Source organism: Coturnix japonica, chromosome 2, assembly GCF_054131305.1.
Source record: "Coturnix japonica strain WE chromosome 2, WE-NBRP24, whole genome shotgun sequence".
Lineage (NCBI taxonomy): Eukaryota > Metazoa > Chordata > Aves > Galliformes > Phasianidae > Coturnix > Coturnix japonica.
In genome coordinates this window covers 86429422-86450284 of record NC_140664.1, presented here as the reverse complement: position 1 = coordinate 86450284, position 20863 = coordinate 86429422, and the positions used below count along the sequence as shown (strand labels likewise).

At 39.4% G+C, this 20863-nt stretch overlaps 1 protein-coding gene across 25 annotated transcripts in view; it reads right to left on the bottom strand.

The window, feature by feature from the left end:
• The window catches only part of CTNND2 (catenin delta 2), a 587225-nt gene that overhangs the window by 206990 nt on the left and 359372 nt on the right, over positions 1 to 20863 (bottom strand). For 15 of the 25 annotated variants that reach the window (XM_085537872.1, XM_015854424.3, XM_015854426.3 and 12 more), the window contains one exon: positions 5636 to 5888. The exons of 2 other annotated variants lie outside the window; for them this stretch is intronic. In XM_085537872.1, coding sequence (XP_085393998.1) covers positions 5636 to 5888 — 253 coding nt within the window. Of the gene's footprint in view, positions 1 to 5635; positions 5955 to 20863 lie in introns of all 25 variants that reach the window. 8 more of the 25 variants (XM_085537861.1, XM_085537859.1, XM_085537862.1 and 5 more) reach the window with 1 other exon arrangement.

The following is a 20863-nucleotide window of genomic DNA, read 5'->3' as shown; positions in this document are numbered from 1 at the left end:
AAAATTGTTTAAGAAGGAGGAGACCTTGGTCTTTCTTCTGTTCTTCCATTTACTCAGCTGTGGACTTAACATGATGTGAATCTCCTGCCACCTCCTTGTGAATGTCCTGTATCACTTACAAGTACATACAGAGCCTTTTAATTCTCTTCCTCCATTAAAAAGGAAACCAAATTACCTTCTGTTTGAGGCAGAATCACAGAATCACAGAATTGTAGGGGTTGGAAGGGACCTCTAGAGATCATCGAGTCCAACCCCCCTGCCAAAGCAAGCTCCCTACACCACATAGAATATTGATAAGAGCTACACTTTCAAACCAAATCAAGAAAAAAATATATTATCTCTAACTCAAAATTATACCCTGTGTACCACATAAATAGCCTACCAAATACAATGGCTACATATAGCCTATATTTCTCTGTTGGTGGCTTAGGAACTGTAAGAACTTCAGGACAGACTCATTACTCAAACTACATGGACCAGCCACCTCTATGTTACTGTGATACCTAAATTGTGATGTTCTGTGATTACATTACAGCAGATCTGTTAACGATAAGATAAACGTCTTTAACAGCAGGATGGCAACAGAATGGTGTTCTGTGGTCAATAATCTGTACTAGTCATAGACAAGAACAAGTGGATGATAGTGCTTCATGAGCTAAAAGCACAAGTGTCTGCACTGCCAAACATACACGCGCTTACATCCAGTAGAAATATGCTTCCCACAGCCTCCTCACTACCAACATCTTTGGAGAATTTCTCCCCCCACATTAACCCTGATACCAAATAGGAGTAAGATAGACCTTCAAAAGCTTGTGGGTGAAGAGATCTGTCTATCACAGTGTGCCACACAGAAGCAGGGAAGTGAATCTGCAATCCCTGTTCTGTCTCATTCAGATTATGAATATGAACTTCATTCCTCCACGTCTTGGGTTGCAGTATTATACTCTGGTGCTTGAGCCTTTCCCCACCCCCATCACATACGCACGGCTTTCCCAAAATACATTTATATAACACAAATCATTCTGTATCAGAGACATAGCATGTGATAATTTAGTGGTAAAGGTTTTAACCTGGAATATGGCAGACCTATCCTTGTCTGGGTAACTAATTGCTACAAGCCACATTCCAGCAGGAAGGACAGAGTCCAACCAGCACCTCCAGCTGCCTGTTTGATTCTGAGAACCCCAGCCCACATCTCAGCTCTGAACAGGGCAAGGCAGCACATCGTTGTCACCAGCTGCTCTGCAGTCATAGGAAGGCCTTCCCCCTCAGCTGAAGTTCCTTTCTGCAGGTGACATCCTCTCCTGAGGAACCTACCAGACACATTCTCACAAACATGCCCAATCTCCTACACATTCAGGTTTATATTTATTTTCCCACCTTGTTACGCTGTTCTAGTGCCCAGCTGCTATTCAGTTTACAGCAGACTAACACTATTTTAGTGCTGAGACAATCCTTGGAACAAAGCAAAATAAAATACACGGTAAAGACTCCTGTAGAAACATTCACCCTTTAACACAGTATGTTCCAAACTGTGTGTACTGATCCCATAAGCAGTTTTACTGGAACACAGAAGTTAACTAAAACTTATTCTATTTCTATGATTTCTTTGCCAGAAAAGAAAGCTTTCAGGCTTGCATTTTGAAAACAAAGCACATTTAAATCCCCCCCCCAAAACAAACAAGCAATGTTGACTACAAATGCATAGAATGAAGCAGAAACTTTTTCAGGTATTAGAGCTCAGGCATACAACACCTGGAAAGCTCCATCACTATGCTGAACTATACAGAGGCAGCTCTAAAGGTAAAAGATGCTGTGAGACAGCTGGATTTAGAAACCTTCATTTCTTTTTTATTTGCAACATGATTTCATTGCTTGTGATGTTGTTGCAGTCTGCACTACGATAAAGGATGAACCTCTTACAGCTGCATTCACCAAATCATCCAGTTTCTTTTTAAGAAACAGTTCAGAGGGGTCTGAAATACGTACCCTGGGGAAGGGGATCCTGTAACAAAAAATTTTAAGTCTAAGATTGGTGTAACTCCATGAAACAGGAAAAGGGATATCTGAACTCTAAAATCCATTTTGATAGACTGAATTCAGTGTTTTCACAAATTCTTGTGTCTCAAGTTTCTTTCCACCTTTTCCAAAGGAAAAAAACCGAAACAGGTGAGAGTAAGTTTTACAGATGGGCAAACCTTAAAGAATTCTTTGATGCTAAAGGACAGGTGAATCTTTCTTAAGTGAAAGCAGGGCTGAAAATATCACAAGCATGTATTTCCAATACGTAAAATACCCACAACTTCTCTTGTTCACGAATCAAGAAATAAAATCAAGACAATACTCAGAAAACAAATACTATTATTTTTGCCCTTTCTCTATACCATATTTTCATATAAGAAATTATCACAGAATCACAGAATGACCCGGGTTGGAAGGGACCTCAAGAATCATGTAGTTCCAACCCCCCTGCCTAGCATGGCCACCAAACATACACATTTACTAGATCATTTTTTCAATTATGGCATGAAGCAGTTCAGATCAGTTCTACTTCATACATCTATTCTTCTTCTAACATCAAGCAAACAAAATAATCAACCTGTAAATAAACTGCCTGATATTCAACCTGTTTTTTTCCGTAACTTAAGTTTTATTGACTTAAGAAAAGTGCTCTTTTCCTTTCTAATTAAGACAAAGCATCAGATTCTCTGTTAGAATATACGCATGGAGTTTTCACCATTATCATTACTTCAGTCCATACCAGCCAGCAGTATGAGTAAGTTAAAAAATACATATTACCACAGACATGATAAATATTCTGATGCTTTTTAGAAATAGTTGCTAAACTTTAAGATAATGAATATTAAACTGTGTTTTATGACAGCTGAATGATGGAGAACAGATGCTGAGTTAAAATTTAATTTGCAAAGTGTCAGCTCAGAATATATATGTAAAACCACAGCGTTTGCAATCCAAACTACACACTGAAAACAATGGAAAAAGTTGCCTATTTCTGCTGTGCCTGGCAACCATTTTTCCTGGACATCAGATGGAAATCCCATCTAAACTGAAGAGTCCAGAAAATAACATTCAGTTTTAGAAACTCTAATAGCTTATTAGGATAAGTACATTCTCTTCTGGGCATCTATTTTCCATCTTGAACTGACTGACATATAGCAAACACTATTCAAAAGCTTGCAATTAATTTGCTTTTGTCTCGCAGTCTGCTCTTCCAGTAAACCTTTGTTTGGACTTCTGGTGGAAAAGTTGACTGTGTATGAAAATGATGCCTGCCACTCTCTGCAACCGCTCATGTAAGTCATTTTTAAAAAGAAAAACAAGCAAGCAAATTACAAAAGCAGCAAATAGCTCTGTAAAGAAGCTCAAGGTTTATCAGCTGCTCAAGTCCATTTTACTGGGTAACAAGATTCTTTCTTCTTGCTATGCATGATATCAATAATAATCCTTTGAGGAATACAATGAAACTTGACATTATTGCAAACTTTATATATTTGAAAAAATGTTCAAGTTTTCCTAATTATAGCCACTCCATTTATCTCCCATATGCTATACTATATAAATTCTGTCTTTCCTTAACAATTCTTCAAGCACCTGCAAAATCTTCTGTTCTCTCCATTCCAAACCTGTGATTTATACGAAGTTTCATATTCTGTTCATATAAATCAGCCATTCTCTAATCACTTTTGTTTCTTTTCTCAAAGCACCTTCCAATTTTTCGAAGTCTTTCCAGTATCTGAATGATCAGCAATAGTTATGGTCCACAAGTAGTCTCTTGAACCAGTCTGCCAAGACAGAATATAGCTGCTGCAGACTAAGGCCCAACATAATCAGTAGCACTCCTGAATCTGCTTTGTAAGAAGTACTCTGTGCCAAGAAGGGCAGAATCACTAAGTAATAGACACCACACCATCTTATTCATTTGATCCAAGGACCACGATTTATATAACGCAAACCTCTTTTAGAGACGTGGTGAAAAATCCGAGTCCATTTAGTAGTGATCATAGCAAAACAGCACTTAATGACTGTCTCTAAGAGCTTATGAAGTTCAATTTAAACTGGATGTCTATACGCTGCTACTTTACCTACAGAAATCAATACTCATGAATGCACAACTATTCACAGTATGAGAATGAAAAAATAGCCAAATGAGAAGTCTGCAAGAGAAAATCTTTTACAAGCTCATTTCATAGATGGTAACTGAGCATCAGTTTCAAAGTGATTGCAGAGCAATGCTGAGATGACCTTTTATTTTACAAAGACATAATATCTAGCACCTGTAGACACAAATATGTAGTTCCTGTATGTCACCAAGAGTGCCTTCAGTATCATCATGCACTTCCTAAGAACATTTCACATGGATTACAGTCATTTTTTCTGCGTGGTCCTGAAGCCATTTTCCTTTAAGTTTGAAATGAGACATTTACAAAAGGAAACCTTTCTTTTTACTTCTGCTAGCTTTTATATTCTGGAATACAAACATATCAAAACACCGAGTTTTTATTAAAAAGACTGGTCCCCTCCGGTTACCAAAATTTTTCTGATGTGTCATAAAATGTAGCTGCTATTGGGTACCTGTTAGAGAGAACTTCCCTCATGCTAAACAAGCAGAGATATCAGATTGTGGATATTGGGTTTTTAACGCTTCAAGAAAATTCTTTACAAATTTTTACTTAAACATTTCCAGCAATTTGAAGGGGTGCAAATTTTTGGGTTCACTCATGTATTTATACATAACAAATAAGTAGTTCATGCCATTTGCCATGGGGAAAAAAATGGTATAAATTAACATTTGTGATGGGTTTTAACTTCTGTTACCAAAAATATCTGTTCTCTTTTCCATCAGAAAACTAATGAAAATTACAAAGTGCATCAATGACTGCAGTCAGCATTTCAACTACTGTTATGGAAGTCAAAGCATATGCCAGAAAACTCCCTAACCCGCTTCTATGTCCACTGGGCATACGGATGGCCATACAATTTACCTCTTGTGTCTTCCCTAACCGCATGACCATATCACAGTAGTATTGCTGTTGGGCATGACTAAGTTGTAATATGTACTGAAAGAGCATGCACCGTAAAAATCTTTTGTAGCAAGCTGTAACACATACATTCTGCTGCCACGTACTGGTATTAGAAGCTTGCATAAGACACAGGGCGAAGAACAAAGCTGACCATAGGCTGTTTCACATCACCTAGTCTCACTGCCTGATACCGGAACATCCTTCTGTGAATATTAACCATAGAAAACCCAACAACTTTAACAACTCCTGCCCGAGCAGTACCTTGAAAGTCCAGTTCACAACAGTGAGAGTCAGAAGTTAAACCACCACTTCGATTTTCAGAGACAATTACTTTCCAGAAGACTTGGAGGGGTGGTACTATGTATTACTGAAAGCAGGCTAAACATACATATCCAATACTACATCTACCATTTCCTTTTTAAGAAGGTAAAGCATCAGAATAAAAGTGTTACACAAAAAGTTTTATACTTACCATCAGGTTTCGGGTCGTGGGGTTTTGTTGGTGATATTCAACAGCAGAAATACACAAAGCAAACTGCAATTTCAAACCTCTGCATGAGCAAGAAATAGTAGACAATTAAGGTTTCACCCACCTGGGATCTTTCTGAATGCTATCAATGGAAGGTGACCTAGCCAAGGTCCCCTCAGGTGGGATGGCTGGCCCAGATTTGCTGTATGGTGATTCAACAGAAGGACAATACTGCAGCTGTCGGTAGGGGTCTGCGTAATTGGAGGCTGGGCCTGCAGCATAGCTGGCCCTCTGGAAGGTCGCGGTTGCGTTCTGTGTGCCGTGTTGACTGCCTGTGCGCTGTAAGGGTACGGAGTCGACACCAGGGGAAGATGGGGCTACGACAGGAAAGTAGGGACAAAGTAAAAAATTGAGGACCTGTTCACAGAAATGGTTAACCAGGTCTAGGCAGAGGAAACAAAACACACACATATAAAACAGGGGTTCAAAAAGAATGAGAAAAAAACAAAACAAACAAAGAACATCGTCATTTTCAAAACCACTGAAGCAAGTAATCATCATATGAATTTATAAATGTCATGCCACTTCTACACTAGGGGGTCTTTTACTTCGGCTAAACAGACTGTAGCAATGCTTTTCACTTGGGGTTTTACTTGCACTAACCTGGGACAAAAAAAAGCGCATTAAAAGCATCAAACTCATCAAACTAGCATTTACAAACACCATCAAATGGTTTTTGCAGCCTTTCAAGAGGTGAGCAGAAGGAATGGCCTCCTGAGCCTGATTTGACAAGCTGTGATGTACATCCTTGTAGAGGAAATAGCCACAGCCAGCTGGAATTGATATCCCTGGTGTCTGTGCAACAGGTAAAACCAGACACAAGCTACTAGTACCGTGTAAACTTCAGTAACCCCTTTATTTCCCCCCCTCTGTATTTCACCATATATAAGATACCGCTACCAGAGTTTGAAGAAAAGCCAGGTACAAAGAGGCCAACAGATATCTTAATGCACACCAATAGGGGTTGTACACCAAGTTAAAGATTATTGTATTATCAGGTCTGAGCGGCTTACTTACAGAGTTAAACTGATTTAATGCTTTTTCAACTCAAAAGCCTTATTAATCTCCCTCATAGCCCATTATTTTTCTGTTATGCCACAGTGTAATAGGAATATGGTCAGCTTTGAGATCCTTATTAAACATGCAATACTTTTGAAACAAAGTCTATATAAAGGCAATTGGCTTTGCACTGTAAGGGCTAGAGAAGCAACATCCACATTATCTTTGGCCTGAAAACAAACACAGATTAAAAGCCAGCTTCGACTGCTTAGAACGGCAAGTGAATTCTTCATGGCTCCCTTTCCCCACCGGCCCAAGAATGCTGGGACATGTTTGCAAACAGGAATGGGCCTGGGTTCAGGACTATTTTTAGCAGAGCCAAATTCATACACAAAATTGTAGGCAAAATTGCAGGCAAAACTGCATATATACATTACAGATATTCATAAAATACTTCCCAGTCCTTCTTTTTTTTTATTAGTATGTACATTGACACTTCATGATAGTAAACATTTTTTGTATGTTATAGATCCATAAAAGAGACTTAAAGCATTTTATCTTGAAGTGCCAGCAAGAAATACATTGAGATTAAAATACAATTACTGAGATTGTGTTTGTCAAAATTTACAACTTATGAACAGTTCAAATTTGTATCAAATTCTGCCTTATTTTCATTTTTTCCTGATTGTGAAGCATATCACACTAAAATAACAAGTACTATCGTACAACGTTGTTACAAGCACAGAAAAGTGGAATTATCTTGATGTAAATTTTCAGCAACATCTAACAAGTACTATTCCTAATTGTTAGCAAATAATTCCCCATGAAATGAGTAATAAGACACATACAGACCTTTCTGCAAATCTACATCAGTTAAAATGCAAGAACAATATTAGCATACTGAAACATTTCATGCACAAACCATGCTTAATTCAGTGTTATGAAGACACAATAAAAACATCACCCTCTAACACAAAACACACATAACTCAAATCCAACATTTGGTGCCTTATGAGAAAAAGAGTAAAAAAGCAAGTTAGAGAACATTCTGGAAATATTTTTAAGAGAGAGAGAAAGAAAAAATGGGGTCGTACACTGACAATGCAATGACACCCTACAATGCCAATAATGCTGAAAATAACAGCTACATTGTAATGCACAATGGATTATATTGTGCAAAGAAATGTATTTCCTTCTCAAGGTGGTACAATGGAAAACATGCTTGTTTTTAAACTCTGAAAACTTTTCTTTCAATTTTCCAGTTTGCCTTGTTCTCAGAATAAGTACTTACATGAACTGAAACTGTCACTCTAACACCTATGTGCTTTTTGAGTAACCGATTTATTTCTCAAATTAGCTTCCTAAAAGACTCCTATTTCCTTTTGAATTTTATCACAATGAGCACAGAGCTACCAGAGTTACAATAGGAAAAGGGAGTAAGTCTATGACTTAGCTAAACATCCATTCCTCAGCTTGTTTGCCCACTGTTAGGTCAATTAAGTGTAAAAAGAAAATACACAGTTCAACAAACCAAATACAAAGAGCAAAAACACACAAAAAAGGCCCACTCACTTTAGAGTAACTTCTATGTTTAACTGGAGTAGAGTCACTACCATGGACTGTAGAGTGGTTAAACTAAAGTAGACATTTTTACACAGTTTCAAGTGAAACTGAAGCCAAGCCATCTTCCACCAAGCCGTCACAGCTGCTCAAGTTCAAGTCTTTTAGCAGCTACATTTATCGACTGACTATAAATCTATTAAATGTAGTGCTAAAAGAGAAATCCCTTCAATTTAGCTCTTTAAGTAGCAAAGTCATAGTTATTATGCCTATCAAACAATAAAGATTAGAAATCCATTTGCTTCACCAGGCAACATTAAATCACAGGGCACGCTGAGCAGACCAAAAAGCGTTCATGTACCAGGCACACCTAAAGATGATAAAGCAACCTTTTATGGTGCTTTTAAAACAAATACGCTCACCTGTTCCTCCAACTTTTACATTTGACTTCTCGCAAATCAAAGTCAGACACAGCGTTAATGATGCTACCATGATACACAGGTAGCCTCCTGTTATGCTACCTGGATAAGGATCTGGGCTTTGATCCAACAATAGAAGAAGAGAAGGAGGGGAGCTGTAGCAGCAGATGTGCTGCAGTAGAAACATGCTAGCCCTCAGGCCAGCTTCAAAACAGGAACGTGGCCAAATACTACAATGTTGCCCCAAGCCTACCTGGGCCTGTCCTTCCCTTCTGTACCTCTGAACAAGAATTCTTGACCAGACTGAAGAGATGAGCCTAATTTTGTGAATATCTTCACAAAATTGAATTTCTCTTTATCTTGAACGAGAAATTTTCAGTCGTTCCAAAATAAAGAAACAGTATGTCTCAAAACCTTATTTCTTCTTGTTTACTTCTCTGTCCTACATCATTACACGTAAAAGTTTTGCTTAAGCAGTGACTGCAGTCCATGTTTTCTCAAAACTTCAATGTAAACTCAGTGGTTGATGTCAAATAGAGGACTTCAGCTACCACAGAACAAGCTTTGAGAAATTTGGCCTTCTCAGAGTAGATGGGGTCAGAGAAGGGGCAGACCCTCTTTGGCAGTAAGCTTTCCAACTTAGTTAGGAGGGCTTTAAACTAGAGCTGCTGTGGAAGGGTATCCTCAACTCATCTCACTTTGAGGATGTTAGTAATGGATGCCTTGTGCCTCAAGCTGGATCACAGGCCAGGAAGATGGCACCTAAGGTGCAGGATAACTCTAATTGGTAAATCAGCATCAGTGGAAGCCCAACTCAAATGCTTGTACACAAAAGCACTGAGCAAGGCAAACATCAAGAACAGTTGCAGGTGTGTGTGTGACTATGAGATTATGAAATAATAAAAGCATTCAATGGCCATCTCCTCCAAGCCCAGAAGCAGTATACCCCAAAAAAGAGGAAGGCAAACAAAAAACCAAAAAGGCTTCCATGGTTCAATAAGTAGCTCCTGGACTTAACTGGGCACAAAAATTAAGTCTGTAGGGAGTGGAATCAGGAACAGGTTATCCGGGAGGACTACAAAGAATTGCCTAAGCAGCCAAGGATTAGGTTAGGAAAGCCATAACTGAAACAAAACTACATCTAGCCAGATACTTGAAGGGGAACAAGAAGAAACTCTACAGATATATCAGTGTAACACAATGGAAAGGACAGCAACAACAGCAGAATTAGCAAGGTCCTAAGCTACAGCAAGAGAAGACTTGTTCAAATACAACAGTTATATGCACAGAAACAAAGCTTCAGAATACCTCAGGTAGGCAAGGATCTACAGAGATACTCTTACTTCCACTACCAACCCTAAAATGAGGTCCAGGAAGCAGTGGATCCTGGCTCCACCTCTTCTGGTCACTCAGGTGCACTGCATACAGCTGAGCTCCCCTGGGCTGGCACTGCCTACCCACTAGGTGCTCAGCCGCTGTTTCAAGCTGTGACTTGGCATTTCTGCTACAATCAATGATAAAAGGAAGGCCAGAGAAGATATGAGCCCTCTCTGGAAGGAAACTGGAGATCTGTTCGTGAGGGATATGGAGGAGGCTGAGGTGCTCAATGAATGTTTTGCCCAAGTCCTCACTAGCAAGGGCTCCAGCAGCACTGCACAAGCTGCAAAAAGTAAACATAAGAACTGGGAGAAGGAAGATCTGCCTACTGTAAGTGAAGATCAGGTTTGAGAACATCTGAAGAATTTGAAAGTGCACAAATCCTTGGGACCTGACAAGATTAATCCACAGGTTCCCAAGGATCTGGAAGATGAATGATTTAGACTCATTTGCTGTGAGGATGGTGTGACAATAACAGGTTGCACAGTTAGGTTGTGGATGACCCCTCTCTCTGGAGGTGTTCAAGGCCAGGCTGGATGGGGCTTTGAGCAACCTTGTCTAGAGGGAGGTGCATCTCTAAATGCACTCAGAGGTACATAATGAAATACTCAACTCAGAAATTCACTTTCAGATTACCCATCTTCTTTTCAAACTTACAACATCTGTAGTAAAAACAAAAACAAAAAAATCCAAAATCAAGACTGCATTGATCTAGACATGGATACTATTGCACCACGCCTAAATATCTTTAGGAGATCTAATTCACATTAGTGCTGCTAAGTTCAAACTTCCCAAAGCTCAGAAGGAATTCTGTTCAGTTAACGCATACAAGATCAGAACTTCAAAATGGATAAACTCATTTATGGAACTTGTTCTCCTGTTACATGCTTGCTAAAAATTACTTGGTTGATGCCATTGCTTGAATTCTTAAAAACACCTTGCAATATATTCTTCTGTGCTATAGTAAGACATTCAGCTCCTGCATTCATCCATCCTCACCTAGTGCCCTTCATACAGATTTTGAATGCTTTACTTCTTACTTTTTTTGCACTAACTTGAACCTGCAGCTGATTCCTTGGTAAAACAGACCTCAGTAAAATATCCCTACAGTTCAAAGCATGTTTGTTATCTCATCGTTAGTTTATAAATGATAAAAATGAGTTTCTTTTTTCTTAGTGGCAAATGTACCAAAAGATTTACAAAGTACTTTTCCCATGCAATACACTGTAAGAACAACACAGTGCATTTTCTATAAATTAGAGAGCTGTATTTGACTGATCTGAAGGACAGAAATGGTTTCTGTCACTAAACATTAACTGAGTATACAAGTCCAAGCAAACCAGTGGCAAAACAGCAATCCCAACTAGCAAGCTGAAGCAGTCAAGCTTAACGCTGTTCAAGATCATTGCCAATTCATACAATATTGATTTGCTTAGTGGTTGCAAACAAATAAATACTTTTCCATATTAAAAACTTAGGATTTAAGAGAGATTTATGGTTGGAGGAAAAAGGAAGAGGAAAAAATACTATAGTATTATAGATATTAGCATCGAACTCTCTAAGATTGTTAAAATTTTTACAAAAGCAAGACATCAGCATAGCCTCTATGAGAAACACAAAAGCAAAGTTTCAAATTTTCAACGTGAGAGAAGACCAAAAATGCCCTGAAGAACTGCAGGATACAGAGCTTCAATTTAGGTTTAACACCAAGGAAATCCTCTGTTGTTTGGACACTTCACTATGAAATTTCTTATTATCAGGAAGGACAGTCAAATTTATTCCAATTTTCTTCTCATTTTGTTTTCCACTGTGTTCTCCCTCGCTTCAACATGTTGCTCTCTTCAGTTGTTGATCTTACAATCAAAACTCCAGTTTCCAAATTCCATTTTATTCAATTTCCTAAGTTTATTCTCAGACAGAAAAAATGATAAAAAAGAATTTGTAAGCAGGTCTTCCCCTTGCATCCTCATAAGACAGTGTCTTCTCTATCCACAAAGTCTTTTTTCTCAGCACATCCACTTTTTAGAGCTTCCAGAACTCCACATAACTAACTGGAGAAGCCTCTTTATTGCTTCCATGTCCTCTCCCTCTCTCAGCTGTTTCTAGTTATGCTCCTTCTGCTGGGCCCCAACCTTCTCCAGATGTTTGCATTCTGCGTATGTCAAGAGAGTTGCGACCTCCTTCCCTCCAGTCAGTTCCCACACACTCAACTTGCTTCTTTCAATAGCCAGAGCATGGCAAACAGCTACACTCTGCTGTATTAGCCACCTCCTACGAGGGGAACATAACACGTAGCACATGCAAAATGCAAGCAAAGGGGAAATAGAACAGTACAGAAAAAGGTCTCTTTTCCACCCATAAACATGCTACAGTTTTCTCAGCTTCTGGCTACACTTGGCTACCACACCTACTTGTAATTAGTGTGTCTAAATGCTGTTACAAGCACATATTCCAATCAAATGTCAGAACAACTTATCTGGTTGCAGAGTGCTATCTGGTCACTCTGAAAGATCTATTTGCCTATATTACCCCACAACAGCTTGTACATTTTCACATTGTCTGTCTTTTGTTTTTCTTTTGTGCTTTTCTTTTTTGTTAATGCTTCTTTTCGACAAACAGTTCCACCAGAGGAAGATGCACACTTAATGCCTTACTCCTAGCACATGGAATAATTGAATAATTTTCTTAGTTACCAATTTAGACGTGGCATTCCTTTACTAGTAATCATTTTATTTATGGGTTAGCGTGTGCAATTAGCTGACAATCTGAGGTCACCTATTTCCATCGGTCCATAATAACAACAAACACATAGCTTAGGAATAATGACATTTACAAAGCTATGTGCTCCCTGACAAATTTTAATGAAGAAACAGGCAGACAAGCAATTCAGTGAACTTCAAAACTAACAAAATTATCATCACAGTGATCTGCATTTCAGCTTAACATACATGGCACCTGAGATGTTCTAAAACAGCATTTACTTCTAGCATGATTTCAAGTGACTTCAGTGAAGTCAAAGCAGTAATTTTTCTAAGCCAGGGTCTGTTGGTGGCTTCACTGCTGCACTCAACCTTACATCTATACCCACAGCATGCACAGACCTTGCAAACTTTATATGCTTTCCTCCAATTGTCTTTCATCATCAGATTTAAAAGTTGCAGGTCTCCCATCATGATAATACAGTCAGTATGTCAAAAGCTTGTTATCTTAAAGCATTTTGAAATCTGCATATTTTCTGAAGGGACACCAAGATTTTATGCACATACTCAGAATCTCCAAGCAACTACATACTTCAAATTACTTCAGATTCTCAGCTCTCTGCCTCAAGAGAGAAGTGACTTCTTTCTTTGCAACCAAACGGGGCAGAAGCCATGACTTTCAAGTTTTTAATGGAACAAACAACAGCCTACAAACAACAGATCCACTAACTTTCAAGGCTTGAATTCTCAGACTTACAGTTTTTAGCATGTTTCAACATGCTCTTCTTTGAAAAAAATTAAATAAGGTGTGTCCACACATGATAATCAGATGCAGACTTCAGCTGCTAAAGGTATTCTGCCAAGATCTTTCTTCAGACTGCCTCTTGCCTCTGAATTGCATCACTGAGTCCAGGGAGAACATGCAGCTTAATTCATCTGTTACAAGGGCATTTAAACGGAGAAAGTACCAACTGCCAATGCCCTTGAAAGCAACTGACCTTTCAGAACCCTGAGATATTGAAATTCATCAGGAGAGTCTGAATTCAACCAAGAGCGATTGCACAACAGAAAGCACATACAGCACTTTTGTACTATGTGAGCTGCTCCAAAAGTAATGCCTCGTATTTTACTGTGTTGGCCCACAATGTCAGAGGAAGATGTTGGTAGTATGGCAGTAGAGGTTGAACCTTCCCACTAATACTCCTTACATGCTGTCACCCCATGACAGATAACAGCAGAGGAGCAGTCTGACATAATGGAGCATGACATAGGACTGTGTATGAAGCAAATATGTGACACTGAATTCTCCCACATGTGAGAACAAATGACATTTGCTGAACATTTGCAGACCAAGTAGTGGATGTGAGCACAGTGAAGCAATAGGTGGTGCGCTTTCAATAGTGGTGACAGACAGGAAAAAAAGCCACATAGCCACATTCTAGACAGCCGCGCACAACTATCACATCACAAAATGATGAGTATTTCAAACAGCTCATTGTTGAGTCAGTGGATTATGACCAGGAAACTGTGCACAGAGCTGAAAATTGGTTTCAAATGCTTTGGAAACAATGGTGGCAATATTAAAATATCACAAAGTTTGCACACAATGGGTCACACAACTGCACACGCAGGAACAGAAAGAACACCATATGCAAATCTGCCAGGACCAACTGAACCAATACAAGGCTGAAGGTAACAGTTTCCTGGATCACTTCATTATTGGTGACAAGACAAAGTGCAACCATTATAAGCTGGAGTCAAAACAGCAACATATAGAGTGGCAACATGCAAATTCCCAGGGAAGAAAATGTCAAGGCTGTAGTCCTCAGCAGGTAAAGTGATGTGCACTTTATTTGGGGACAGGAAAAGCAACCCCCTTCTAGATTTCCTGGAAGCTGTACAAATAATCAACTCAGCAGTGCGATGCATAGATCAAAGCAGAAGCTCTGAATTTCCAGGGTGAGCCTAGAGAAGAGGATATGCATTCCCTTGAGCACCAGGGCCCATACCAGTTTGAAGACTGCCATTCTTGGCTGGACTGGGGTTGTGGATGCCCCGTCCTTGGAGGTGTTCAAGACCAGATTGGACAGGGCCCCGGGCAACCTGATCTAGTAAATATGTATGTTTTATTGCCCTGCTAGGTAGGGGGCTTGGAACTACACGATCCTGGAGGTCCCTTCCAACCCGGGTCATTCTGTGATTCTGTGACTGTCCTGCCATACCCACTGTATGGTCCAGATTTGGCATCTTCTGACTTGGATCTGCTTGGTCAATGAAAGATAAATTGTATGGACAACATTTTCCTACCAACAACGCCATCATAGCAGCTGTGAAACAGTGGGTCACTTCTTCTGGAGCAGTTTTATTTTCTTTCCTTTTTTGTTTGTTTAAACTAGCACAGCCGGCAGGCTCCTGTTCATGGCTGGCAAAAACGCACTGCCAATGGAGGTGACTACTTTGAAAAACAGTATTTGGTAACTGATAATTCACTCTCTGGATTGGAGTCATCTTGGTCTTTGCATCTGTTGTGGTTTCCATGGAAATAAATGAAAGGCATTACTTTCAGAATGACCTGTATACAACAGAATTTCTTTCACCTTGTGCACAAGGGATATAATGATGATAATCATTATAAAACCTGATCAAAAGTAAAAAATACACACCCAATACTACTAAGTACAGACAAGCCAACAGCAACTAAATTTCTGCTCAAAATTAACCTTCTCTTGAAATCCCCTTGTTAAATGTTTACTTTCCAGCCAGCCAACATAAAACAGAAGACAGCCAAAATCAAAATAATTATGACAAAAATAAAAAATTAAGTGAATAAAAATGAGATAAAAGATAAAAAGTTTCCAGTACAAGGAAATTTTCCTTTAGACTTTGACTTCTTCCTGTTTAATAAGCTATAATCCCAAAGTCTAAAAAGATCATCATACTTTAGGTTACACTACCAAGTTTCAGCTATTGTAGTTAATATCTGCTGCTCTGGAATACAGTTACTAGTAAATTAACTATAGCTGTATTACAGAGTTAGTCCATGCAGTTATTACACATGAAATGCACAGTAAGTTCTGCAACTGAAAGCTTGAAAGTTGCTGGACACATTAAGAGGAAAAACTAGCATCTTGCTCTACTTGCAGAAACTCCATGCCTGCATGCAAACCACTGAGAAGTAGGCAGTCTTATTAATACATATATTTATATGCAAACATAGCTTTAATTAAATTAATAGTGAGCTGATGATTGTTTGAAAGAGTGCCTTTAAACACAATGCTGCAGAAAGAATAAATCTTTAACGAAAGCATTAGTCTTCTTGAAGACTTTATTTGATAGTTACCTTGGGCATAGCATCTTTGTTCAGCAAAGATTTATGAGATTTATGAGAAGTGTTTGAATACCTTTTTATTTCATAAAGGACAATTTTGTATTTCAAAAAAAAAACCAAAAACTCCACTCAAGTAAATAAAAGAGAATACAGTCTTCTATCACCGAAATTTAGTGTGATCAGGCCTTAACGTGCCTCAGACTACATCTACAGTGTAAACAGATGATAAATGCAGACAGCTTTTGACAGATTAGCCACTGTATTTTCTCAGTAGTGGCAGGTGAGATATAAAAGATACGTACTTGCCCTGAGATTCAAAGGTCTGGCCAAAGTTTTATATTCATGATTTAACTTTAACAGGTACTAAAAATTAAGGGACATCTGAGATGTGTTCAGACGTTTTAAATCATTCTGCTGTTGGGAAAAAAAAAGAGAAAAAAAAAAAAGAGAAAATACATGACACACTACAAATCTCTGGAGATCTGTTTATGAGACAGAGGAAGAAGGCTGTGAGTGCTGACAATGTTAACTAGTTTCTATTTTGAGCAATGGTAAAATCTGGGCTGTCTTCAGACGGGTACGATTCCTCAAAAGACCTTAACCACAGGCTGCATAACTTACAGCTATAAATATCTTATTTGGAGTAAAGATTCTCCACTGCAAGGAAGATGCTGCTAACAGATCACAAAAGTGAATTTGCACAATTTTCATCTTCTATCACTTCCTCTCCTATTCCTCTTACTTTACAGGAGCACAGGATAACACTGAAATTAAAAGCAATGTATTTGATAAACCTTCCTCCAAGTTGTAAATTCCAGTGGAAAAAAAAGTACCGTATCCTTCTCAGACAGGATGCCACATAGCCTACCTGGCAGACTATCAGCACAAAAACAAATATTCAAGAATATAAACACAGATAATGCTTTACTAAACACTCAGGATCTGTCAAATGAAATGAGATTATGGCTTTCCTTTGCTTTGAGGTGATTTGTTACTCATTATGCAGATCACCATAGTATTTTGTGCTCAATTTACTTTGTAGTGAAGATTTGTTCCCTGCTTGCCTCCTGTAATTCTCTCTCCCGAACCAATGTTATCAAGTGGATGTCAGTTAGGAATACAGGTCTATTAACACAACATTACCAAACTAATACAAATGCAGCGGTAAGAATAATTTTTCTTTTTAATCTCCCTGAAAACATTATGTCCTATACCCCGAACTTCATGCTGTGTGATTTACCAGCATGGTTCTCAATCTGCAGCTGTGGCATCGCACTATGCCAGCGCATATCACATCAACTTGTGACAAAACAGAAGACAAACCAAACCAAGCCAACCTGGCTCCCAGCCAGGGAAAAAAAAAAAAGAACACAACCTAGGCAGGAGGATGCGATGTTCGCTATTTATAACTTAAGCATGGTACTTTAGGACTGAAAAGAATAAAGAAGCAGTTTGACATGCAAAGCGTTTAGTGACAATGGGGCCAATAAGAGCTGTTTCTTTTTTTCCTGTCACTTTTCCTTTTTAGCTGAAAAGTGAGGACTTTGACTCCCAAATAAGAAAAAAGGTATTTCTGAAACTGAAGTTCCCTCATTGCTTCCAGATGAACTATTTATAGTATGGGAAATAGCATGCAACAGGCAGCTTCCCATTAGTAGTCAAGTATTATTCTGAAAGCAAAGTAAAACTATACTAATGTACTCAGCAATGCTCACTGTAAGAGTCTGAAGACACCTACCTGCAAGTAAGAGAAAAAGAATATTTTCCTATTAAATACCTTGAAATTCATTTTACACAGAGTCCAAAGACCATGGAATTACATTGCATACTTCTGCCTAACTTTATTCCAATTCCATGACAAGAGGCAACACTAACACAGACTGAGAAAGAATTAAATAGCAATAGGATAATTGCATTATCAACTGCTCTGTGAAACCTGTCACTGGTGACGTGGGAGGCTGAAGTTCTAGGTTTGATCTCCAGAGTCAATGCTACATCTGTTAGCCTTGCAATTGTAGAAATACTTCCTGTGAACTAAGCCCACTACATGAGATTCATTGTGACAATAAAACTGGATTTCCACTACATCCTTTCTATTTCAACAAGAGAATTCGGTGCTGATTTCTCAGATTTTTTTTTTTATTTTTTTTTTCCCCCCCATCACATTTAGATAACATACAATTTCAGCAATTTTGAAGGTCTAAAATAACAACTTTCCAAGGAGCTGCTTGCTACAAGCTATTGTAAATGGCTATTGAAAAGACACCTCTCAAAGCAAATGTTTTGGATATTGTATTAACATTAAAGGCTACATCATAAGCAATTGAAAAACCCATGACAAAACCTCAGAAGGTTATAGTTAAAGTGATTAAAGACCAAATTCATCTTCGAAAATAAAAGAATAGCTACCAATTTGTGATGCCCCAATGTTACTATAAGGTAGGCTTAATTATTCGTAGAAGATGAGAAAAAACACTGTTTCATTGATTCAGATATCAGCTTTCTTCATAAGGACAATTTTCCAAATACTAGAAAATTGCTTTGCAATATTAAAATAAAAACCTTCACCTTGAAATAATGACAATCTCTACAAATACCAAACACACCCAATTCTTTACTGCACATGAAGACAAATATTCACAGTCCTGTGAAGATAACGTATGTGGGATCAAGTGATGCATTTATTGTCGTCTCCTATAAAGGATAAAAGAGCTAAGAGACATGGCAAAAACTTGGGAATTAAAGGAAGGCTAAGCTGGACCAGCATTTACAAAAACAACAAATAAACATACAGCAAGATGCTCACAGCATCAAGCTCTCCATGCAACATTCTTCCTTGACCTTGCTGTGAAAACTGAAATTGGAAGAAAACTGACATGCATGTTTTGAGCATTTATGGCTCCCACAGGATGCCAGCTGCCATGTTACTAAGACAGACCTCCTGCTCGCAGAGCAGCAACTGGTCCGGGAGCAAGGCAAGGTGCTGTGCTGGCAACAAAGGGAACAGCAGGACAGCAACAGTGAGCTGCCAGCTAAGCACAGCTCACCAGCACCAACTCTATAGTGTCAGACTTCTGCTTACCAACAAGACAGAACTTCAAATGGCTTGAGAGTGCAGGAGCTTCTCATACAAAAAGGGAAATGCCAAGGACCAAAGAAAAATGGGGCACGGGTCTGTTACAGAAAGCAGGAGGTAAGTGAAAGCCATGTACTTGGGCAGCGATCAGACATCAAATAGCTGGAATTGTATGGCAATGCTTTGCTTGTGCCAGTCAAACAAAGAAAAAAAAGAGACTATCAGCCATCTGAATGCTTCACAAGCAACAAAACAAGTGTTGCCACAAAACAAATAAAAGTTTAAAATAAATAAATAACTAAATAAATATATAGACAGTGGAAAGAATTTTGTAAGCCCTGTTCCTATCTGGGGCAGCAGAAGGGGATTTTGCATCTTCCTCTCCTGCCTTTTCTTTGGGCTCTGAATAGACACTTGATCCTCACTGTATGTTGCAAGAAAGCCACTACCTCACTGACATGAGAAGGAACGCCAACTTGGCTTGTAAATCTTCCTCCAGCTCCTCCTTGATTTCCAGGACAGCAGATGCCAAGGCCAAGAGCAGCAAGTGTGAAGCAGCATACACCAGCATGAACCCTCTTGCTTCCCACCTATTAGTGCGTCTGACCCCCAGCATATACCTGAAACCCATTTTGTTCATAAAGTACTCTAGGTTACCACAGAAGATTACTCCAGGGCAAATACTGGTTCTACACCACCAAAGAAAGACACACTTGAAGAAAGATCACTTTCTAAACAACCAAGAACAGTGCCTGACGTAAGTCACAGCTCCCGCTGTTCAGTCAAGGAAGCAGCAGGCAGGAATGGGAAGGAAGGCAGGAAAGAGTAAGACAGCATTCGTCCAGAAGCTCAATAGTACTTCTCACTTCCCACAGCTTTTCCCGTACTACATCACAACCGAATGAAATCCAGGATTTTCCATGCTGCTGGTAAGTGTCAGAGCAGATGCCAGGAGCAACAGGCTCTGCGCCTGGAAACAAATGGCTTTGTGCCATATTTGCCCCCCTGTGCCCTTCACTGAATACCAAAAGCAAACACCAATCACCGAAAGTGCTTGCAGCGAGGACATTCCTGCCTGGTTGCTGCTGCTGAAGCGTGACATCCTCCTGGCAGGCATAGGACAGGTCTACTGCAGAAAGATCTTCCCTCCAAAGAGCCTCCCCTTGGATTCACCATGGCAACACTGCTGCATGCTCTTGGTGGTGGCCTCCCTCCTCACTCAAATCTAGCTAACAAAGAGGCACATTTCTGTTCTGTACTTGCCATCACATATTTCACAGACCTTTTCTCTTTGAACAGCGTTCCCTACCATAGCACCCAGGAGCCTGAACAGATCACACCAGCACAGCCTTTAATAAAAGAGCTTCAGAAGTGTTGTGCTGATGGAGCCACAGAGTGCTGGTGTGAGCATGCTTAGAGAGACCTGATCTGAAGGAGAGGAGGACACAGGGGAGGCTGCAAGCAGCCGAGCTGCTGCACACAGGGATGTCAGGCAGTTTCAAAAGCAGCAGAGAGAAGAAATGCAGGAGAATCCTTGCTTCACACACACCCTCCAGCCCAGAAACCATGGTTAATAAACACTTTGCCTCCTATGCTAAGTCACCATACAAAGCCAATGCAAAGTTTGACTGCTTATCATTCCACCATCTGACCTTGTTCGCAATAGAACATTCATTCCAGGATCCTCTTTTAACTTCAGGAATGCAAAACCTGTTCAACCACAGACTCCAACCCCTTCTCCCAAGATCTTTCCTCAACCTCTGAAAATAACAGAAGAGTGCTCCAAATGCTGGGTTTGAGCACCCAGCACTCACAACTAGTGTCAACTGCCTGC